The following is a 24,189-nucleotide window of genomic DNA, read 5'->3' as shown; positions in this document are numbered from 1 at the left end:
CTCGCTCCCACTTTCCCCAGAACACGCCCCCTTTCTTGCAGCGCGTCTTATTTGCGAAGGAAATGTCATCACCCATTCATCCTCCACTATTGAAAAAGTCATTCCCCAATCGTTCATACTGTTCTCTCAGACCTGTCCTCTCAGATCATTCCCCCCCGTCCCATTACTTCCCCCTCTTCCATGTCCCATCACTTCCCTTCCCTCTACGTCCCATTACATCCCCTCCATCCCCGTCCCATCACCCCCGCTCCCTTCCTGTCTTTTCACTCCTCCTCACCCCGTCTCTATCTTCTCCATGTCGGGCACCAGTTTGTGACAGGAACTTTCGCCCCTCCCCTTTTCGTCCCTTATTGAGTCAGTGACTTCGCCACGCTCACCATCTCCTCAGTCCACTCCTCGTTCCATCACTCCTCTTCCTCCCAAACCCCTCAGCACTCCTCCCCAAAACCCACATGTATATGTGTATGTGTAAATATCTGAGATATATACATTAGTTTATTCAATGACAACATTATTAGAATTAAAACATATATACAATATGCAAGAATATATAAAACACAAATTAAAATACTGTTATTACAATCAATAACACACTCGATCCCGGGATTGTATCCATGGGCAGCGCATGTTCCTTCGCCATAGATTCTGAGTGTGACAGTGGCCATTGTAAGTCAGTGTCGCACTCCATCCCTGGCGGCCACATTAACCAAGGATTCGCCCATTTTAAATCAGCGCGTCCCTCCCTCTCTTGTGCTCACTTCTACCAAAGCCGTCTCTCTCTCCCCAGAGGCCATTTCAAGTGATGCGACGTCCGTTTGAAGTCAACGTGTCCTTCACTCCCACTCTGCCGATCACTTTAACCGAGCCGTCGCTCGCTCCTAGGTCCCGTTTCAACCCGGCCGAACGGGGTCTCCTTCAGTCACCACATCTCTCCCTCCTTGGTCCCGTTTCAACCCGGCCGAACGGGGTCTCCTTCAGTCACCACATCTCTCCCTATTTCTCAACAAAATTAACGATGGTGACAGCAGTTTTCAATCGGAGTCTCACAACATCCCTTCCCGGCGCTCACTTTAAACAATGTATCACTAACCCTAAATTGCCCCGTCAGACATCTTAAGCGAAGCAGCGACCATTTTTTGTCAGAGCGTCACTCTCTCCCAATAGATAGTTTTACATCGACCTATTACCCCCTCCCTCTTCTCAATGTGCTATTGTCTCCATTTAGGCCATTTTACCCTGTGCGTCTCTCCCTCCCTGTTGGCCATTTGAGTTCCGTCCATCATTCTCTCCTTGTCGGCCATTGTAACAAAGGAATCAGGGACTATTTCGGGTCGGGCCGCCATTTCCTCCGGGTTGTCAGTGTGTTACTCCCTTCCTGGCGTCCATTTTCTCTCAGTGCATCCCTCCCTCACCGATCATTTTCAATTCGCGCGTCACTCCCTCCCTGGTGACAATGTTATCTCGGGGCGTCACTCTCTCCCTGGTGATAATTTTATATCCTGGCTTTAATCCAGAATCTTATTTTAAATCAGCACATAACTTCCCCCCCCCCCCCACCCCGTGATAATTTTCAGTCAGTGCACAATACCAACCCTGACGGTCATTTTACTCCGCCTGTCACTCCCACTCTCTTGGCAGTGTATCACTCCCTCCCTGCCGGCCATGAGAAACAAGCTGACCACGGCCATCTTAATTCCGCCCATCGTCCCCTCCCTGGCGCCCATTGTCACTCAGCCCCTCATTCTCTCCCCGGAGTCCATTTTCAGTCAACCTTTCACTCCCTCCCTACTGACCATTCTAAATCCTTCTGTCGTTCCCTCCCTATTCACCATTTTCAATCAGGAGCCCCTCGCAGGACAGACACTCTCGACCACCCTCCACTCGATTGCGCAGACTGTTTATCACTAATAATAAATATATCGCAAACAATAGAGACCGATCCGACATCCTCCTCTCCGGATCCTGTGCGTCATCACTCCGAGTGTCGTGGAGAGAGGAGGATACAGACACCAGGAAACGTGTGCGGTAATATTCCCGGTGTCGATACAGAGAACCGACACCGTGCGCGGTAAAACTCTCGGTGTGGAGACAGAGATCGGGAACCGTGCCCTGTATAACTTCCTGTGTGCTATGTGGACACCGGGAACCGGGCGCAATGAATCTCCCGGCGTGGGGACACGGAAACCATAAACCTCTCTCACACGCACCCCACCCCCCACCATCTTCAGGAAGGCGTGCCGAATGTCCATCAGTCCGATCATCTACACCGTGTACACCAAAAGTTAGAACCTCGTCAGTTTTACAAAGTCGTCAACATCCACACGATCCTCGACTTTCCTTGTAACTAATAAACCATCGGCGTTCTCGTCAACTTTCCTAAACGCCACTCCGAGTTCTGTCAAACACAGAATTCGGGCCTCCCAGCCAATTTCCAGGTTCACAGACCCATTAGAAATGAACTGGAAGGAGTCCCATTGGGAGGCAGATGGTGGTAGTGAATAGGAAGGTTTGGGTCCCATTGGGAGTGAATGGGAATGTATGGATTGGGAGTTCGGACGATTGGCGTGAATGGGAAGCGGTGCAGAGGGTGGTAGTGAATGGGAAGGGTTGGGTCCCATTGGGAGTGAATGGGAATGTATGGATTGGAAGTTCGGACGATTGGAGTGAATGGGAAGCGATGCAGAGGGTGGGAGTAAATGGGAAGGGCCGTGTCCCCACTGGCAGGCAAAGAGTGGGAGTGAATGTGAAGGGGTAGGGTCAATTGGTAATGCGAATGGTGGGAATAAAATGGGAAAGAATGGCATTTAATTGGGATCGCGGTCCGTGTGAGTAGAAGGGAAGGGACAGCGTCCTGTGAGGAGTGCGGACCGTAGTAGAGAACGAAGGGGTGGAGTCCCGCTTTGCAAAACTATCCTCAACTTTGACTTCATCCTGGACGATCTCTCGACTCTAGTATTCAAATGTGATTGTTAGCTGCTTTGTTTATGAATTTCATCTGTACTCCCTTGCCCGTTTGTACTCCCTCCCACCCTCCCCTGGTCTGTGCAAATTGCATCCCTCCTAGTCTCTGTGAGCACTTCTACATATATTCAACGTGTGTGTTTGTGCGTTTGTGTGCGTGTGCGTGTGCGTGTGCGTGTGTGTGTGTGTGTGTGTGTGTGTGTGTGTGTGTGTGTGTGTGTGTGTGTGTGTGTGTGTGTGTGTGTGTGTGTGTGTTCCCTGCACAATGACAGTGTCCTCTGTAATCTGATTCAACTCAGTTGATATATCTCACACGAGAGACCTTTTTTCCCGAGTCTATCCCTCGGAGTGTGTGATGGGACAGTGTGGAGGGAGATTCACTCTGTGTCTGACCCCGGGAGTGTGTGATTCGGACGGTGTGGAGGGAGATTCACTCTGCGTCTGGTCCCGGGAGTGTGTGATGGGATGGTGTGGAGGGAGATTCACTCTGTGTCTGGTCCCGGGAGTGTGTGATGGGATGGTGTGGAGGGAGATTCACTCTGTGTCTGGTCCCGGGAGTGTGTGATGGGATGGTGTGGAGGGAGATTCACTCTGTGTCTGACCCCGTGAGTGTGTGATGGGACAGTGTGGAGGGAGATTCACTCTGTGTCTGACCCCGGGAGTGTGTGATGGGACGGTGTGGAGGGAGATTCACTCTGTGTCTGACCCCGGGAGTGTGTGATCGGACGGTGAGGAGGGAGATTCAGTCTGTGTCTGACCCCGTGAGTGTGTGATGGGACGGTGAGGAGGGAGATTCACTCTGTGTCTGACCCCGGGAGTGTGTGATGGGACGGTGTGGAGGGAGATTCACTCTGTGTCTGACCCCGGGAATGTGTGATTCGGATGGTGTGGTGGGAGATTCACTCTCTGTCTGACACCGGGAGTGTGTGACGGGACGATTTGGTGGGCCCTCTCGTACTCTGGACCTCAGAGTACTCATGTCTGTTATTGCAGTCGATTTTAACTATCTGCGGAGGACAGGAGGGGATCATTTAGCCAGAATGGATGATGGGTGGAGATGAGATCCTGGGCACCCAGACTCTGACGGTCCACCCTCCCTCAGCCTGGAGCTGAGACGCTACTGTGTCAGTGTGAGGAGCTCCGACCCACTGTTGCAGTGCACAGGGTGCGGGGGGCAGCAGAAACCTCAAATAAAACTCGAGTCCGGCACCAGGATAGGAAGTTACAGCAGTTTATTGATTTCATCATGACAAATGTAAATCAAACAATGTGTGAGCTGCTGACGTGCGGGAATAAATAAGCTGCTCCCGACTCACTCACAGTCACACACAATTAACTGACCGGCAAGAACCAGTGCCAGTTTGAATATTCCGTCCCGTTTCTCACCGTCACTCTGCATCGAGGAACCGATGATTATAAAATCACACTTCAGGGCCGTGTCCGGGATCGCTGCAGATCCAGGGTCACTGCCGAGGGATTTGTCAATTTAACATCATTATATCGGCCAGACTGCCGCATGCACCTTCCTCAGCAAAGGGAGTAAAAAGATTATTATCCCGGGATAATCCCACACCGGGACACCAGTGTCCCAGCCCGCCATCCCGGGCTCTTCCTGACTGTCTGATTGCCAGGGGGAGTCTAGAACTAGCACATCCAGCGGAAGCTGGGCCGCTGGACAATTAGGCGGAAATAAGTCACTGCGGGATCACTTTCGATGTCGCGAGACTGGAGCCAGTTCCGTTGGAACGGTTGGGAATTAAACCTGATGCGCGGCCATTCAAGGTAAAGTGGGAGTTAAAGGGGAGGTCAGGGAATCAGCCAAATGCCACCATCCCGCGAACGGGGATGTTCACACATTCAGTTGTTTACACGGTCACTGGCAGTCCGGGTCTGGGTACCTGCAGATATCTCAGTTCCTTCTCCCCGGTCTCACTGAACCGACTCCCCCACAGCCTGAATCAGATGGAGGAATAAAGACGAAATAAACAGATTACCCAACAGTGTCAGTAACAGGGGACTGAGGTTAATGTTTCAACACTCACAGACAAATATCACCAGAAAACCCGCGGATCGGCTGATATTTTATCACATTGAACATTAACACAAACACTCACCGGATCCGCTCCAGACTCGGAAGGGTCAGTATGAGGCGGCGGAGAGCGGGGACAGATCGGTCTGTCAGCGAGTTTAATCCCAGGTTCAGCTCCGTCAGTGATGGGTTTGTACTGAGAGCGGAGGCGAGATCTTCGGCACCAGAATCTGTGAGGCCGACATTCAACAGCCTGGAGATGAGAGAGAGTGAGGGTGAAGGACACAGAGAGACAGGAGACGGTACAAATCCCCAGTGTTTATCAGTAACACAATTACTGATCACCTTAATGTTCAGTGTCAGACACACAGTGACTGTAAACACAATCTCTCACAGTCTGGTACTTACCCCAGTTTCTGTATTTTACACTCCGGGTTCCTCAGAGCCGCAGACACCAGTTTTACTCCGGAATCTCCCAGTTTATTACCATTCAGGTCCAGCTCCATCAGTGATGGGTTTGTACTGAGAGCGGAGCCGAGATCTTCGGCACCAGAATCTGTGAGACCGACATCCCCCAGCCTGGAGATGAGGGAGATTGAGGGTGAAGGACACAGAGAGACAGGAGACGGTACAAATCCCCAGTGTTTAGCAGCAGCATAATTACTCATCACATTACTGGTCAGTGTCAGACACCCAGTAACTGGAAACATAATCTGCCACAGTCTGCTACTTACCACAGTTTCTGTATTTTACACTCCGAGTTCTTCAGAGCCGCAGACACCAGTTTCACTCCTGAATCTCCCAATTCATTCACCCCGAGTCTGAACACAAACAGACAAATTGATGAACAAAGTGATTCAAACCGTGGGTCTGAGGGAATTTCTCTCACTTGGATATTTCAGGAAACATTAAACCCTTCAGTAAATCACTGATCGGAGTTCCCATCACTGCCAATGTCCCTCACTGACCAGCTCCAGCGTATTCACCGAATGTCAGGAATTTAGTCTGTCGGTGTGACCCTGTAAACTCCACATATTCTGTCTCATTCCCCAATGGTTAGAAAAGTGTACCTGTTGTGAGACAGTAGGAAGGAGCAGGGTTGGAGAACGTCTCACAGTGAGGAAAAGGACGGAACTTGAAGGAGGAAGTGTGATGGGGAATAGAGATCTCACATAAGGATACTGATGTGAAAACACAATCCCACAAGACAAATGGATACACGGAAGGGGTGGGTCTGAACTGAGTCCCACAATCGGGAGAGAAGATTCACCCATGGGGTATGTGTATCTGGTAGTGAGCACAGTCACACCGGTGGACTGATGGTGATAGTCACACGGGGAAGGGCAGGGGAGGACAATCTCACAATGGTATTTCTTTCCTTCTCACTGGGACAGTTTGCTGACGGTCTCTTGTCCCTCATCGGGAAGGGGGTGTGAATCTCTGACCCACCTGCTGCAGTCAGTGTCGGTCTGGGTGTCAGTAACAGCAAGAAGGAACATAGTCAATGGACGTGTCACAGGCAGCGAGAAACACGGCCACTCCTGTGATTTAGTACCATTAAACCAATGGCCGTTGTTCACTGATCTGATGAAGTCTCCAACATCCCTTCACAAGGAGCCACAGAACACTCCTGTCCTTGGGGAATTACTGACCGATCCCCTGGGCATTTGTCACACTGCTCAACAATCTGATTTATCGCAGTTAAACCTAAATTCATTTACTTTGAAACAACACAATGGAACAGTTTCACTGTTCAGAGTGAGAGATAAATCAAGTTACCTCAACTCCTGGCACTTGTGCAGCCCGGGTCCCAGCCGCTGGATTCCTTCAAACTGAATGTGGCAGTTCTCCAGGTCGAGGTGTTTTATTGTATCACAGAATCCGATGACATGAGACAGGACCGCGCAGTCAATCGGGGTCAGTGTCATTCCACTGAATGAAAGTGATTCCACAGATCCCAGTGCGGCCTGAGCCAGTCCACGATTCTGAGACTCAAAGAGGTAGTGCAATGTGTTCAGGAAGCTCCTTTTACCAGCTTCACTCCTCGTGTTTCTACTCTGGCGTTTAACCTCCTCCTTCACCCAGTCAATCACCCGGCAGGTTGTTTGATGAGGAAATGGACCCAGAATCTCCTCCAGGCCCCGAGCTGTCATTGGGAAGGAGAGACCAGCAACAAAACGGAGAAATACCTCAAATCGCCCATCTGTCGTGTTGTGGGCTTCAGAGAGGAATATCAGGATATCCCCAGGATGTGGATTCAGGAATTGTGCGACTGCAGCTACAAACTCTTGGATGATGAGGTGTGGGAATGTGTACACCACGCTCCGGGCAGAATCCTCTCTCTCCAAAAGCTCCATCAGGAAACCGGACAGGAACTGGGAAGGCTGCAGATTGTACTTCATCAAATCTCCATCTGTAAACACAATCTTCTTCCTGGACACTCCTCTGAAGGCCATCTGACCAACCCTGAGTAACACATCACGGGGGCTCTCAATCTCACGGCCGTGGTTTTTCAGCATGTTGTAAATATAGTAGGAGTACAGTTGGGTGATGGTCTTGGGAACTCGCTGCGGGTCCCTGACTCTTTGTGTGAAGAAGGGGCCCAGTGCCAGAGCGAGGATCCAGCAGTAGGAGGGGTTGTAGCTCATGGTGTACAGGATCTCGTTCTCCTTCACGTGTTTGAAAACAGCTTCCGCCACCGTCTGATCTACAAAATGTCTGGTGAAATATTCCTTCCTTTCCTCACCAACAAATCCCAGGATTTCGGCCCGGACACTGATCTCTGCCTTTTCCAATAAATGTAACGCATTGGGGCGGGTGGTCACCAGCACTGAACACCCTGGGAGCAGCTTGCCCTGGATTAAACTGTACACAATGTCAGACACTTCACACCACCACTCGGGATCTGGGCACTGGTGCTTGGGTTCTGTATCTCTCCGACTGTCAGCAAAATCGATTATATGTTTGAATTCATACAAACCATCGAATATAAACAACAATCCCTCTGGGTTTTTCCAGACCTCTCTCAGTAAATTCCCAAAGTAAGGATACTGATCCAGAATCAGTTCTCTCAGGTTTATTCTGCAGTTAATGGAGTTTAACTCTCGGAATTTGAAACTGAAGACAAACTGGAATCGTTGGAATATTTTCCCCGTCGCCCAGTCATAAACAATCTTTTGTACCATGGTTGTTTTCCCGATCCCCGGGACTCCGGCCACTGCTGCGGACATCCCAAATTTGTTTCCAGAGAGAGACCTTTTCAATTTTTGAACAAAACTCCTCCTGAATAACTGATCAGTCCGTATTTTTTCCAGCTTCTCCCGGAGATGTTTCTCTCTCCACTCCTCGTGGTCTCTGCCTCTTGCCAGCAGCTCATGTTCCACCAGTCTCCGATCTCGAACAGTAGAAATGACCGTGAGCTCAGCGTATCGATCAACCAGCTGGAAAACCTTCACCTTCTCCCTCATCAGGATCGTGTTCACTCTCAGTGTTTCAGTCTGTGTCCGCAGAGTCTCCATGTGTTTCCTTCGAACATCTTAGGACGGACAGAAATAGATTGTCAGTGCTTGAACTGATGAACATGGAGCACACAACATATTTTCCTGAGTAAAAATACTTGTTAAAGACAGTGTTTGGGTGAAATCGGGAGATCAGAGACAAGAGTGTCTGAAAATGAACGATGGTCCAGAAACATTTCTGATCTGTTTGAGATTCGCTGTTACAGGTTCCACATGTGGAGAGAGGCAAAATTCAAAAGGGTGCAGATGCAGGACTGAAGGTGTTGAAGGTGTTGTATTTAAATGTGCTCAGAATTTGGAATAAGGTCCATAAACTCTGGGCACAGTTAGAGATTGGTCGGTATAACATTGTGGGCATCACAGAGTCATGGATGAAAGAAGGCCATAGTTGGGAGCTCAACAAAGGATACACTTTGTCCCGAATAGACCGGCAGGTCGACATAGTCAGTGGTGTAGCGCTGTTGGCTAGAGATGGAATTACATCTCTAGAAAGAGGTGAGATGGGGTCAGAGAATGTTGAATCCTTGTGGGTGGAGCTAAGAAATTGCAAGGGTAATAAAGCCATTATTGGAATCATATATGGGCTTCAAAATAGTAGCAAAGAAGAAGGGTTGAGATGGTAAAGTGAGGTGGAAAAGGTATGTAATAAAGGTAATGAAACATTTGAAATGGGGGACTTCAATATACAAGAGGAATAGGACAATCAAGCATACTTTGGAGTATCTCATCGCAATAGAGGGAAGTTATTGAATGTCTACTCGGGGAAAGGCTATCTTAGACTGGGTGTTAAGTAATAAAGCAGATGTTATCAGGGAGCTTAAAGTAAAGAAACCTTTAGGAGGCAGTAATCATAATATGATGGCATTAATGCTGAACTTTGAGAGAGAGAGAAGCACAAGTCACGTATATCGTATTGCAGAGCGAATTTCAGAGGCATGAGAAAGGAGCTTGCCCAGATGGATTAGAGAAGGATACCATTGGGGATTACGGCAAAGCAGAGATGGCTGAAGTTTTTTGGGAACAGTTCACAAGGCGCAGGATAGATATGGTCCACAGGGTAAGAAGACTCCAAATGGCATGTGCAGGCAACGGTGGCTGACAAAGGACGTTAAGGACTGGATAGAAGCCAAAGAAAGGTCAAAAGTGAGTGGGAAGCTGAAACCTTTTAAAACAACAAAAGGCAACGAGAAAAGCTATAAAAATGGAAAAGGTGAATTATGAGGCCAGGCAAGCTAGTAATATACAGCACGATAACTAACCTGTTTTTCAGTTACAAAGAGTAAAAGGAGATGAAAATTGACATTGGATCATTGGAAAATCCAATAGTAATGCTGTGAAATAGTAATGTGGATAAAATAAATGGCAGAAGATCCTAATGGGTATTCTGCATATGTCTTCACTGTGGAACACGCTAGCAGTGTGCAGTGACAGGCAGGAGGAGTAAGTGTCATTGCTGCTATAAATGAAAAAGTGCTCGGCATACTAAAAGGTCTTAAGGGGGATAAGTCACCTGGGCCAGATGGACTACATCCCGCAGTCCTAACAGAGGTTCCTGAAGAGATAACAGATGCATTGGCTGTGATCTTTCAAGAATTGCTCGATTCTGGCATGGTCCCGTAGGAGTGGAGGACTGCACATGTCACTTTACTCTTTAAGAAGGGAGAAGGGAGAAATAAAGTAAATTATAAGCCAGTTAGCCAAACCTCAGTGGTTGGAAAATTGTTCGAGTCTATTATTAATTTTGATGATTCGAGGTGTTTGGAGACTAATGACAAAATAAGACAAAGTCATTGAGGTCCCTGTTACGTGAAGTCTTGCCTGACAAATCTGTTAAAGTTCGTCGAGGTAGTAACAAGCAGAGTGGACAAAGGACAGGTAGTGGATGTCAGTTACATGGATTTTCAGAAGGTATTTCTGAATACCTTTATGATACTCCTTTAAAAGTTACAATCGTATGGTATTGCAGTAAAGGTACTGGCAAGGGTAATGGAATCGCTGACAGACCGGAGGCAGCGATTGGGAATAAAAGGGGCCTTTTCTGGTTGGCTACCCGTGACTAGTAGTATTCCTCAGGGTTAGTATTGGGACCACTACTTTTCAAATTGTTTGTCAATAATTTAATGGAATTGATGGTTTTGCGGATGATACAAAGGTAGATGGAGGTTTAGGTAGTGCTGAGGAAGCAAGGCGTTTGCAGCAGGACTTAGACCAATTGGAAGAATAGGCAGAAATGTCACAGATGGAATGCAGTGTTGGGAGATGTATGAAAATACCTTCTGGTAAAAGGAACAATACAGCGGATCATTATCTGAATGGGAAGAAGGTCCAGACATCAGACTTCGGAGTCCTCGTGCAAGACTTTCAGAATTTTAATTTATGGGTCGAGTCTGTGGTAATGAAGGCAAATGCAATGTTGGTATTTTTTTCAAGGGGAATCAAAAGAGTGATGCTGAGCCTTTATTAGACACTCGTCAGGCCGCACCTGGAGAATTGTCAACAGTTTTGGATCCCATATTTCAGAAAGGAGGTGTCATTGGAGAGAGTACAGAGGAGTTTTACGAAGATGATTGCGGGAATGAAGGGGTTACCATATGAGGAGAGCTTTGGCAACTTTGGGCAAATGTGGAATTTAAAAGAATGCGGGGGTATTTCTTTGAAACCTACCGAATGTTGAAAGGACAAGATTGGATGGATGAGGGGAGGATGTTTTCTCTGGTGGGAGTATCCAGAACTAGGGGCACAGCCTCAAAATTGAGGGGGCGACCCTTTAGAACAGAGGTAAGGAGTTTGTTTGTTTTTTTTTTAGCGAGTAGTGATTCTGTACAATACTCTGCCATAGTCTGCGTTGGAGACCCAGTCCGTGCATATATTTAAGACGGAAGCTGATCAATCAGGACATCAAAGGATATGGTGACCAGTTTGCTTGAGTGGGATCCAGATTCAGCTATGATGGAATGGCGGAACAGACTCGGTGGGCTGAATGGCCGAATGTTGCTTCTATGTCTTGTGGTCACAGCAAAGCTCCGCTCCACTTCGGATCTGAGGTGTGAGAATTCCTTTGCTGGAGTTGAATGCTCCAATTGGTAAGGTCTGGCTTCAGTTTTGTCAAATCTCCAAATATTAGGCGACAAGAATGTCTGTTTATCTAACTCATGGAGGTCTCTGCATGCACAGCCCGAGACCTGGAAGGTGCAGGGGGCTGTGACGAATGCATTTGGTTTCCTGTCCTCAGCCACAGCAACAAAAACCTGCTTCCCAGATTCTGACAGTGCAGAAACATGCCTCGAAAGACAAGGATTCAGACTCTCAGAATTCAAGAAAGACTTCGAGATTTCCGTTCCATCGCTTACCTTTCAGATGTCTGGGCACTTCAGATAAACCCCGCTCAGTGTCCATGCAGGCGAACTGGCCGACACCTGTTCAAGCAGATTAACCTGCATGAAGTCTGTTCTGTGTAATACTGTAAATTCATCTGCATTTACATCTGTAACACACAGTGTATTGTTCACCGTACCTCGTTCGCGTATTTCATTCAATATTCTGCTCAGCTTCGGTAAATGGTGATGTAGTTTCACAAAGGATTCCCACATCACCCTCTGGGCCCCGGAGCCCCTCTCCATCACCAGATCCAGGAGGAGTTTGGAAGCGTCCGCTCGGTTTCCCTTCTCCGCGAGCTCAGTCACCCTCTGTAATGAACAATGGGGACATATTGAGGAGCGAAGGGATAGGTACAAATCTACCCTGAACATGGACTGATCCAGCACATTTTGCACACCGCAGATCACTGAGAGCCATTGAACTGTTCATAATGGGGGAAAGATTTTTAAAGAAGCGAGCGTGGTCAGTCGTTTTTTTGTTCAACGCCACAGATTGCGGGGCAGTATCCGCTTGGCAAGGTTTAAGTGGAACGGACATCGTGTATGTGAGCTCAGAGATAGAATGTGGTGTTGATGCTTTGTGTCGGGAATGATTCAGTGAGGAGAGGCGGAGGCTTTAGGTAGATTTTGGATAGTATTTTCCATTCTATTTTTCACGGGTAGAACAGTGGGAATGCCAGGCAGCATAGTGGAATGCTCTTCCTACAGGGTGTGGTAAGACCGGAAGACCTCCAGTACATTCCTGCACCTTCAGCAGTTTCATCCAGCTGCAGCTTGTTACAGACTGCGCTAAGGAACTTGAGCTGGGGCTGTTGAACCCAGGATCATTCAGGAGGCTGAGAGGTTGACTGACAGGATATAAATGGAGGGAGCTATACCCAAGGCACAGGACACAGGGAACTTGGTGACGGTCAGGAGGGGGAAAACGGAATGCCTCGATGCAAGAAACCCCTCTATAACAGGTATGAGTCTTACTGTTCTGGGGTATGAGCTAGCTGAGTAGATACCCAGAGATTATACCTCTGGCACTCAGTTTGGCTTTGTGACTCGGAAAGGGTGAGAAGAGCTGAGCTGCACTGACTGTGAGAATTCAATGGTTAGGAGAACAGACTGGAGATTCTGTTGACGAGAACAAGATTTCTGAATGGTGTGTTGCCAAGGTAAGGGATATCGCGGATCGAGTCTGAAATATTTTTAAGGGCAGGGCGAGCAGCCAGAGGTCCTGGTCCACGTCGGTTCCAATGACAACAGTAGGAAGGTTCATGTAGTTACATGCTAAGCTGAAGGTCAGGAGTTCCAGGATTGTGTTCTCAGGATTGCTACACGTGCTACGTGCTAGTGAGGCCTGAAATAGGACGATAATATAGTCTGACGCGTGGCTGATGAGATGGTATATGATTGAAAGTTTCAGTTGTTTGGATGATTGGGCTCTTTTCCAAAGAATATGGGACCTGGACAGACGTGATCGTTTTGCATCCGAACTGGAGGGGGACTGATCGACTTGCGGGAAGGGTTGTTAGCGCTGCGTGGGGAGTGGGGAGGTGTTAAACTTGAGTTGCAGGGGTTGAAGAACCAGAGTGGATAATGGAGCGGTTGTGTGGAAAAGATTCTGTTAAGCCGACATGCAAAGTCAGGAAACTAATGCTTCGAAATGCGTATTATTTCACTGCAAGAAGTATTGTAGGGAAAGGTAGATGAGCTTTGAGCATGGATTAGAACATTGAATTACAACATTGTGACCATTAATGTGATTTGGATGGAGGAGGTGCAGGACTGGCATCTGGGAAGTTTCCGTAATCAATATATTGAGGTCACAACTACAGACAGTGCATACTGGAATTCTATTAGAGTACAAGACAGGGCAAGTAACAGAGGAGTGTGCAGGAGAACACTTTGGATCTGGTGATCATAATGCCATTAGGTTAAAGATCATTATGAAAAAAATAGGTCTGGCTATCGAGTTAAGTATTTAAGTTGGAGAAAGGCCAATTTTTATGGTATCAGAAGGTATCTGAAGAAAGTGGATTGGGAGTTACCAGGAAATTGGATGAAGTGAAGGCAGTGGATGTTGTATACATGGACTTCAGTAAGGCCTTTGACAAGGTCCCGCATGGGAGGTTAGTTAGGAAGATTCAGTCGCTAGGTATACATGGAGAGGTAGTAAATTGGATTAGGCATTGGCTCAACGGGAGAAGCCAGAGAGTGGTAGTGGAGGATTGGTACTCTGAGTGGAGGCCTGTGACTAGTGGTATGCTACAGGTATCAGTGTTGGGTCCATTGTTATTTGCCATCTATATCAATGAACTGGATGATAATGTGGCAAAATGTATTAGCAAATTTGTTAATGATACAAAGATTGAATGTAGAGTGGACAGTGAGGAAAGTGTTCAAAGCTTGCAGAGGGATCTGAACCAGTTGGAAAAATGGGCTGAAAATGGAAGATGGAGTTTAATACAAACAAGTGTGAGGTATTGCACTTCGGAAGGAAAAGCCAAGGTAGAACATACAAGGTAAGTGGTAGGGCACTGAGGAGTGCACTAGAACAGAGGGATCTAGGAATACTGATACAAAATTCGCTAAAAGTGGCATCACATGTAAATAGGGCAGTAAAGAGAGCTTTTGGTTCATTGGCCTTTATAAATCAAAGTATTGAGTATAGGAATTGGAATGTAATGGTGAGGTTGTATAAGACATTGGTGAGACCGAATTTGGAGTATTGTGTGAAGTTTTGGTCACCTAATTACAGGAAGGATATTAATAAGATTGGAAGAGTGCAAATAAAGTTTACAAGGATGTTGCCGGGACTTGAGAAATTGAGTGATAGAGAAATGTTGAATAGTTTAGGACTTTATTCCCTGGAGCGCAGGAGAATGAGAGGTGATTTGATAGAGGTGTATAAAATTATGGTATAGACAGAGTGAATGCAAGCAGGCTTTTTCCACTGAGGCTAAGGGTGAAGAAAATAGAGGTCATGGGTTAAGATTGAAGGGGGAATAGTTTAAAGGGAACATGGGGGAACATGAGAGTGTTGGGAGTGTGAAATGAGCTGCCAGATGAAGTGGTGAAAGCGGGCTCACTTTTGACATTTAAGAAAAAACTTGGATAGATATATGGATGAGAGGGGTTTGTAGGGATATGGTCCAGGTGCAGGTCAGTGGGACTAGGCAGAAAAATGGTTCGGCACAGCCAGGAATGGCGAAAAGGCCTATTTCTGTGCTGTAATGTTCTATGGTTCTATGGTTCTATGATTCTATGGGACAGGTTGTTTTCAGGTGACAGATGTGCTTATAAGTGCAAGGCTTTCAAAACTGATATTTTGAGAGTACAATGTACAAATGACCGCAAGTACACTATTTGAATATTCATGACAAAATAAAAGGCAAGAGTAACATGTTTAGGAAATCTTGGTTTTTGAGACATATTGAGGCCCTGGTGAAGAAGAAGTAGCGCATAGCAAGTACAGGCTCGAACGATCAAATGAGATACTTGGTGAGTAAAATAACTGTAAAAGTTACTAAAAGAGGAAATCAGGAGGGCTGAAGTATGGCATGAGTTTGCAGACAAGGGAGAAGAGAACCGCAAAATCTTCATCAAATATTCTTAGAGCAAAAGCAGACCAACGGGCAAAATTGGTCCTCCTGAAGGTCCGAGTGGGCCTTTATGCATGAAGCTGAAAAAGGCGGGGGAGATTTAAAATGGATGTTTATGCATTTATATTTACTCAGCAGACTTACAGAGTATTTTGAGTGAGGCGAAACAGCAGTGAAATCATGGGCTCTATACAGATTACAGAAGCGGAAGTGTTTGCTGCACAGTGAGAGAATAGGGTTGATTTATACCCAGGTTGCTCTTCCTAACTTGCTTGAAGTGGTTCAGAGACTGCAGGTGCTCCAGCAAAAATATTCAAAGCGTCAAATGCGGAAATATTGAAGGGTAGCTAATGTTATTCTGCTGTTTCAAAAGGCTGTAAGAATAAGCCAGGAAATTACAGGTTGGTGAGGCTAACACAAGTGGTGGTAAAGTTATTGGTAGGTATTCTAAGGGACTGGGCAAGGTTTGATTAGGGATAGTCAACACTGATTTGTGCCTGGTAGATCCTGTATAACCAGTCTTATAGTTTCTCACGGAAGTTACGAAGCAAGTTCCCAAGCAAGTAATGAAAGCATTAATGAAAACAAGTCAGTGAATGTTGTCTTCATGGACTTCAGCAAGGCCTTTGACACGATCCCTCATGGCAGCCTGGTCAATAAGATTAAATCGCTTGGGATTCATGACATTGCAATAAGTTCGATCAGATATTGCATTCGTGAGAGAAGCTAAGAATGGCAGTAAGAGGTTTACTTCTCTGACTGGAGGTCAATGACGAGCGGTGTGCGGCAGGGATATATCATGTGGCAAACTAGGTATGCAAATCTGTGGATGACACCAACATAGGGATAGCGAGGAAGGTTATCAGAGTTTGCAGTGGGAATTGGAACCGCTGGAAAAAGGTGGGATGGAGATCGGCAGATAGAATTTAATGAACACAAGAGTGAGGTGTTGCACTATTTGAGGACGAACCACGATAGCACTGAGACATTGAGAGGTTGGGCATTGAGTGGTATGGTAAAACCAATATATCAGTGAATACATATCCAAAATTTCTTCAAAGTGTTGCCGAAGGTAGATTGCGTTGTAAAGCTTTTTGGACATAGGCCTTCATAAATCAAAATATTGAATACAGAAGTTGGGATATTATGTTGAAATTGATGTTGCAGAGGCAAATTGGGAACAAAGTGTGCATCTGCCTCTCGGAAGGATATCAATAAGATTGAGCGAGTGCAGGAAAAAATTACAAGGTGTTGTCAGGACTTGAGGGCCTGAGATATAGGGAAAGTTTGAATAGGTCAAAACTGCCATAGAGTGCAGGATGTACCAGGAGAGATGTGATAGAGGTATACAAATTTATAAAAGGTATAATGAGGGTAGATGCAAACAGGCATCTATTACTGAGGTTGGGTGAGACGGGAATTAGAGGTTATGAATTAAGGATGAAAGAGGAAAGAAAATTTGAGGGAGAACTTCTTCACTGAGAGGCTGGTGAGAGTATGGAATGAGCTGCCACCGGAAGTGGTACATGTGCATTTGATTTGAACATTTAAAAGCAATTCGGATAAGTACATGAATGGGAGAGGTATGGATTTCTCTAGTCGGTGTGCAGATCAATGCCACTAGACATATAATAGGTCAGTGTGGACATGATGGGCCGAACAGCCTGTTGCTGTAGTGTAGAGTTTGATGGCTACGGCTAAATCAAATTATTACCGGGTCACTGTTGATTTTCCCTGGGGCAATCCCTGGTGAACCGAAGCATGTTCACACTTCAATGCCAGGCTCCATGAGGGTCCAGTGTCAGCCTACAGCCAGGAATTGACAGTGAGGAGCTGCACTATTTCAGGGCGTTTATGCATGTGTGAAAGACCAAAGCCAAACGGCAGTAATTCAGCGAAGGAAGTTTGGATTGAAATTGTCAGCTGTCTCCTGTGGAATGTTAGGGTTGGGGATAATGTTTGGCTCTTCACTAAAATTCAGTCTGGTGAGCAACAGGTAAATGTGTCCCAGTAACACGAGGATCATTATAAAGGTGTTTCTTGGTAATTCTGTGTTAGCTGCAGACGCTTGGAATATTTCTAATTGTATTATTTTGCAGTTCTCTGTGTTGTGGTAATTACAAACTCCAAATGGAACAGTCACAAGGAACAGAAGGTAACTGAACCATGAGGCATGTTGGGATACTTGATCAAATGCAAGAGGGTCAGCAATTGAAAAGAGAGACGATATTCAGTATTGCCTGTTCAATTGACGATGGGATTGAAGGTAGACTCGAGAAATGAGCTGAGAATTAAGTCACTATATATTTGACTTTTCGGAAACCCCAGGGTAATCAAGAGAGTCTGGTGATGGCCATTAAGGTCGAGCATGGGGAACATGATGTGATGTCAGACTGAGTGGTGTAAAGTGGTTCTCTGCCCACTTGCAATGTCCGTCAAGTGTCATTTCACTAAATTCACCTCTTAATCATTGTCTGTAATTTAGTCTGTCTAAAAGAGAATATGTTCAGAAATATGGACAGAGACTTGTATTGGTTAACAAAAGTTCAGGGTTTCTGCAAACGAAAATTCTTTTCTTGATGTTAACCACAAACGTTACAGGATTTTTATGGCCCAGAGATGCCGTTACACCGATTCCATCGGTCTGTGATTGATTCAGTAGAATCTACACTCAGTCTGTGTTCCTCCCACTTACGTGATACTGTGGCCCAGTGAAGTGATCCTCGCCCATTAACATGAAGCTGACTCCCTCCACACCCTCCTCAATCGCCTGCTCCAGTCTCTCCATGTAGAATCTCGTCAACTGGAACAGTTGGTGATCCTCACAATTTGACAGGAAGGCGGAGATAGCGGAGGTAAGATCTGTAGTCAGTCATAGAACATAAAACAGTAGAGTGTACCATGCGTATGCGGACACGATGCCAATTGAAACCAATCCCAGCTTCAGGAACATGGTCAATATCCCTCCGTTCCCGGCCTACTCATGAGTTCAAACGCCTCTCAGATGCTGCTGAGTATCTATTTCCAGTCTCTCCCTCGGCAGCTCGTTCCAGACACCGATCACTCTCTGTGGAAAACCTTCATCCGAAATCCCCTTTAAACTTTACCCTCTAACCTTAAACCTATTCACACCAGTACTTGATATTTGCACCGAGTCACAGATTATCGATCATAAATGTATGAATTCTCTGAGATTGAGGCCTCAGTCTCCGACGCTCCAGATGAAGCAATCCAAGCTTGATCGACCTCTCCCGGCAGCAAGTATTCTGTAATCGTGGTGAAACTCATTTGCACCCTTGCCAGAGCTTCCACATCATCTTTCCACACCAGATTTGTGCACAATGCTGAGATTGACTCTGAAGCAACGTTCATCCAGTTACAGCATAACTTTGAAAAATACATATTCGCACATCAACTCATCGTTAGCATGCTACCAATTGTGTTGCCACTTTCAGGGAGCTATGCACATCCATCACAGGACCCGTCTGTACATCAGCCATCCTAATGGTCCCAGCATTCACTGCGTACATTGCTCGCAAACTTGACCTCCCAAGTTGGAACTCCTCACATTTGCCCAAATTCACTGTACTTGGTGATTTTCGGTTTCAATTTCTAATTTTGACTACAGTCCCAAATTTACACGACCCCGCCGAGACTGTCAATGGACCAATCAGTCCACCTATATGATTTGATATACATATATATAATTAGTTTGAGGAATACATAGTTTATTATTGAACTATTTACATCACACACGATGCATAACGAGACAGTGATCCTTGTAGAGACTACTGGTCACAAGTCTTCACCCAGAAGAATGATCCTCCAGTCCTCACAGACCTGACTCTATTTTATGTGCCCAAGACAACACTGAAATCAATGTACAAAGTCTCCGTTGAAGATTCCTCAACCGCAACGGCGATTGTTCGTTTCCCACTGTAGGTGCTACCTGACCTGCTGAGTTCCTCCACCATTGTGTGCATTGCCTTCTCTACTTACTCTTTTGTTTTACTTTAATCTTATTCGCAAACGACATTCATTGCCCCGATAGCCCACTCAGATTCTCTGTTTAAAATTTCTCCTGTTCACAGTTTCCCACACCCAGCCCGTTCTCCCACAATATAACGTTCCTTAACTGGGCCACAGAAAACAGATACCGGGAAACTCCCCTCACCTCCATTGAGCAACAACCCGAAAATCCGGGGAGAATTCACCATTGCCCTTCAAAACAGAAAACACCATCTATTTCTCTCACTGGCTGTCGGAGGCATTTCCCACATCAGGGCGTACCAAATACTGACGGAAATTCTGTCTGTTCCCTGGACTGTTACATTGCCCGCTCTTGTATTTCTATCTGAGTTTCACCCACATCCACTGTTTTTTTTCCAGCAGCTCCTTTTCCTTTCACTCAGGTGAAGATCTGCATAGTGAGCGGAGTGATTCGACCATTCCCTTTCTTAGGTCCCTGCGCTGGACCTAGTGAATTGTTCCAGTGTTCAATGTCGCATTACCAGTACGATCAATGAAGGAAGTGTTGCTATGTGTCCTTTTAGCGCCTAAATTTATTCCTCTGAACTAATGACGATTTGGCTACACGTGTACCAGGATGACAGAGTTTTAATGAGAACGAGGCCAGTGAGCATACCTGTTTCCATTCTGACTCTGACTGTCGTTGGTTGAATGTCGTTGTTTGTCTGCCGTCCGGGTAGAAGAAAACACCACCTGCTGGCGATTATTTGAATTACACAATTAAAAAATAACTATGAGTCAGTTACTCTGTCCTTCAAATTTAAAATACTTCTGTAAGGTCGCTGCTCAGTCTCCCACATTCCAGGTGGGAAATACGTAGAGTGACCATTCTCTTCCCAGAATTGAGGCCTTCTGGCCTTGACAACAGACTCGAAAATCTCTGCACTCTTTCCACTTTAACCAAGCCTTTTCAAACATATAGCGGCTAGAACTATACTTTGTACTGCAAACACGGTCTCACCAACGACTTACACAACGGCGCCATACAGGCTAACACAACGTTTTACAGGTCGAACAACCCGATTGCAATTCCCGCCGCTCCCAGAAACAGAAGACATCAGAAAGAGATGGCGTGAATACATAAAAGAATTGTACAGGAAATATTTCAACAGTGAAGCCACCTGCAGTGACTCTCTCGTCGATCTAGAGCCGGGCATTCTGGAAGTGAAGTCGAATGCGCGATAGAAAAAAAATACTAAAAATAAGGCTGCAGGATGTGACAGGAGTCCAGTTGAATTGCTTAAAACTTTAAAAGGTGATGATGGAAAAGTGTTGTATGTAGTTTGTCAGCTGATCTGGTAAATGGTAAATGGCCTTTAGACTGGGGAAAAAAAAAACCCAGTTTATATCCCAATTTCCAAGGGCCAACAGGCTCCGGGACAGCTTCTTTCACCAGTCCATCAGACTAATTAACTCATGTTGATTTGAGTACTGTATACTCTATTATATGGACTGTTCAATTTATTACAAATTATTATAAATTACTTTGTTTGCACATTGCACATTTAGACCTAGACGTAGCATAAAGATTTTTAACTCCTCATGTATGTGAAGAATGTAAGAAATCAATTCAATTCAAAATTGCTAATTTTGTACATTATTTTACAAATCAATGGCATTAATAATGAATTTGAGAGATCTCGACACTGTCACACATATCCCTCTTGTCACAGGCTTCCATTCTCTAAAACCATCTTCTGTCATCTCCCTCTGCTTCTTGTTCTCGAGTCCGGTGTGAATCCACCTCGCCAGCTCCCCATTAATCCCACGTGACCGAACCTTCCCGATCAGCTGCCATGCGGGATCTTGTTACAGACTTTACCAAAGTTCAAATGAACAGCATCACTGCCCAACTTCACCTAACTCTCTTAAATAATCTCCAAAATACTTGACAGATATGATGTCCTATTGGGTAGCGTAGATGGTTATTTCCCCACAACCAATGCCCAACCCCCCGGGATTTCAGCTTCACTGCAGACTGAGAAAATTCTGATCCCAGCAGTCGAATTACCAACCTGGACTGAAGCCCTTATACTGCCAGTTCCATATTCTCAGAGTCACCGGCCCAATATCATCACCCATACAAAGACGCTTTGGTGCCAGCGATTTGCCGTGGTGTTCCTGCCATTTCCGATTCACAAACTAAGGTGGAATTAGAACCTGATGACCCTCTGCCGGGGCCGGTGCTCAGGCTGGTTTCCCGGTCTGTATAGAGGATGCGGATACACTTCAGCCTGACCCCAGCAGCTAAACCGAGCACATTTGATCACAATCTTCCTGCTGTGTGGGGTCTTGCCCAGCACAGCTGGCTGCCATGTTTCCAGCAGTGTAGCAGGAACAAAATGTAAAATTATAAAGTAGAAAGTGCCGGGAACTCAGTACATCAGACTACTTCTCTGAAAGGAGGAATGATGGAAGGCCCAGTTCCAGAACTGAGACAGTCCAAGATGCTGCGGATCTGCTGAGCGTTTCCAGTATTTTCTCCTACTTACTTTAAATTTCCTGCAACTGTAGTATTTTCTCCCTCTTCATTTATTGCACAGATAGTTAACTGATTGTAAAATATCAGCAGCACCCTAAACTGTAAATGCCAACCCACCCAACCAATTTCTTAGTTCTGAGGTAATTCTGACCCTGGTATAACACACCCCACAGTGTTCACAGCATCCTTTCCTCCCACTATCATTCTGTTACATTTGCCCCGAGGCCACTGTCTCTACCCTGAGGGGCGGTTACAACAGGGCGATAAATAATTGCAACACTTGCTACAGCTCTGACGAGCTGTTACCCTGGAAACGGAGGAAGTGGCTCACTGAAAATAACCGAAAAAGGAAATAACAAACTCAACATCAAATGCTATGAGTTCCATTATGATAAAGATTAACACTGCAGCCATTTTGTAACAGTGAAACTAAAATTGAAATGGCTGCTTTTACCCTGCCCCGTGTTGTGTTCAACCAATCCTATAAAAGATGAAAAACAAAACTTCGCAATGTAGACAAAGTTTTAAAGAGAGATTGCTGAAATATATCATTGTAGCAATAGGATACAGGCTGGGCAAAGGTTGAACAAGATGGTTGATATACATCACTGAGATGATGGGATACAGGCTGGACAGAGGTTGAACAAGATGGTTGATATATATCATTGCTGCAATAGGATACAGACTGGACAGAGGTTGAACAAGATGGTTGATATATATCATTGCTGCAATGGGGTACAGACTGGACAGAGGTTGAACAAGATGGTTGATATATATCACTGAGGTGGTGGGATACAGGCTGGACTGAGGTTGAACAATATGGTTGATATATATGATTGAGGTGATGGGATACAGGCTGGACTGAGGTTGAAAAAGATGGTTGATATATATCATTGCTGCAATAGGATACAGACTGGACAGATGTTGAACAGGATGCGCAGTGGATGAGCAGATGGATCCAGATGGCGATGGGGATGAAACCCAGATAAATGAAAAAGAAAAACTTAATGTTCGCATTAACAGGGCCGGATATCGGGAAACACTGTAAGCATTTCGGCAAGTCGTAGTCATGGAAAGAAGATGTAAATAAACTTCCCAGTCCCCCCAGAGGACGTGAGAGATCTGAATCTCACTGTCCCGTCTGAACGGGGGAAAGATGAAACTACTGATACACGTGGAGGTGTCTCCCGAGGGAGCAATTACTCTGTTTAACCCTCTGTCTGCAACAACACAACGGGCCGAACGGCCGCTTCCAGTGTGCTGGAAATATGTAAAACAATTCTCGACCCCAGGCGTCGATCCAGGTGAAGTTTGGATCCGATACCGGGCCGGGTGATCGAGGTAAAGTTCAGCAGGTACATCCTAATGGATGGGTTCAGTCTCGGCATCACCACCCCATCCCGCTCCTGGGACCAGAACACCAGGGGCTGAGTGGCGGCTCACCTCAGGCGATTCGGTGAGAAGGTCCCATAACCCGGAACCGACCAAGACAGTTTGTATCCAGGGAGCCAGACGAGGCCGCCAGTTCGGGAAAGTTGACGTGAGTCTCTGCCCAACGTGAGGTTCCCCCCTGCCCCGGGATCGGATTCAGTACTCACCGATGGCAAATTATCGGTCACGTCCACCCCTAATGACCGGCCTCAATACTCACCGATAAGAACTTGATCAATTTGTCCCGGAGACAGCGATCGGACCACCCGCTCCCAGCAGACGACCCGCTTCAACAGAGAACGGAAAGAAAACCCCCGCCCACCCGGAGACTGTGAGAGCGGGGGCGGGGCCTCGGAAGCGAAAACCTGAGATACTGCAGATCTGTATTTGAAATGGGAGCTGGAAACGGGATCAGTTGACGGGTGGAAGGTCTCCCATCTGAACCGGTGACTCTGCTCCTCGCCCCTCACACGCTGCCCGACCTACTTGCCGCATTTTATACGTTATTTCATATTTACATCAGCTACATTTTTTATTTTTCCCTCTGTATCTTCCCCCTCGCCATCGCTCCACCTCCCGGTTCTCAGAGTACGGGTTCGATTCCCAACCCGGTACGATACACAATTCCTACCCGAAAAGGCCGTATATGGGGATAAGTATCTGGAGGAAGATTAGTGAAGAGGGATGAATGAATAAGGGAATTGTGGAGGGAGTGACCCCTGTTTGTGACATCCTAAACAAATTTGCATAAATGCAATCCCTACATTCATTA

General features: G+C 46.2%; 1 protein-coding gene across 4 annotated transcripts; it reads right to left on the bottom strand.

Annotated features, from left to right (window-relative positions):
* Positions 1 to 4,184: 4,184 nt before the first annotated feature.
* Positions 4,185 to 23,705, bottom strand: LOC140720848 (NACHT, LRR and PYD domains-containing protein 3-like). 4 transcript variants are annotated; one of them, XM_073035710.1, is made up of 10 exons: positions 23,638 to 23,705; positions 20,121 to 20,197; positions 18,171 to 18,337; positions 12,023 to 12,194; positions 11,859 to 11,924; positions 6,770 to 8,525; positions 5,725 to 5,811; positions 5,399 to 5,569; positions 5,076 to 5,243; positions 4,185 to 4,914 (listed from the first exon to the last, which is right to left on the bottom strand). In XM_073035710.1, exons 2-10 carry the CDS (start codon positions 20,128 to 20,130, stop codon positions 4,827 to 4,829), a joined length of 2,685 nt encoding a protein of 894 aa, XP_072891811.1. In that variant the 5' UTR covers positions 20,131 to 20,197; positions 23,638 to 23,705; the 3' UTR covers positions 4,185 to 4,826. The 4 variants fall into 4 exon arrangements, with proteins under 4 accessions (XP_072891811.1, XP_072891812.1, XP_072891813.1 ...); XM_073035711.1 differs by having other exon boundaries at positions 20,121 to 20,200; positions 23,638 to 23,652; XM_073035712.1 differs by lacking the exon at positions 5,399 to 5,569.
* Positions 23,706 to 24,189: the final 484 nt, after the last annotated feature.

Source organism: Hemitrygon akajei, unplaced genomic scaffold, assembly GCF_048418815.1.
Source record: "Hemitrygon akajei unplaced genomic scaffold, sHemAka1.3 Scf000047, whole genome shotgun sequence".
Classification (NCBI taxonomy): domain Eukaryota; kingdom Metazoa; phylum Chordata; class Chondrichthyes; order Myliobatiformes; family Dasyatidae; genus Hemitrygon; species Hemitrygon akajei.
Note: the sequence above shows the minus strand (reverse complement) of the source record. Positions and strands in the feature narration are given on the sequence as shown.

What these genes read in the sequence shown, in the direction of transcription:
- LOC140720848 (XM_073035710.1), bottom strand. An exon ending in CACAAGTGCCAGGAGTTGAG is followed by an intron (nt 5,812 to 6,769) that starts GTAACTTGATTT and finishes GTTTGTGTTCAG; the next exon opens with ACTCGGGGTGAATGAATTGG. An exon ending in TGTAAAATACAGAAACTGGG is followed by an intron (nt 5,244 to 5,398) that starts GTAAGTACCAGA and finishes TCTCATCTCCAG; the next exon opens with GCTGTTGAATGTCGGCCTCA.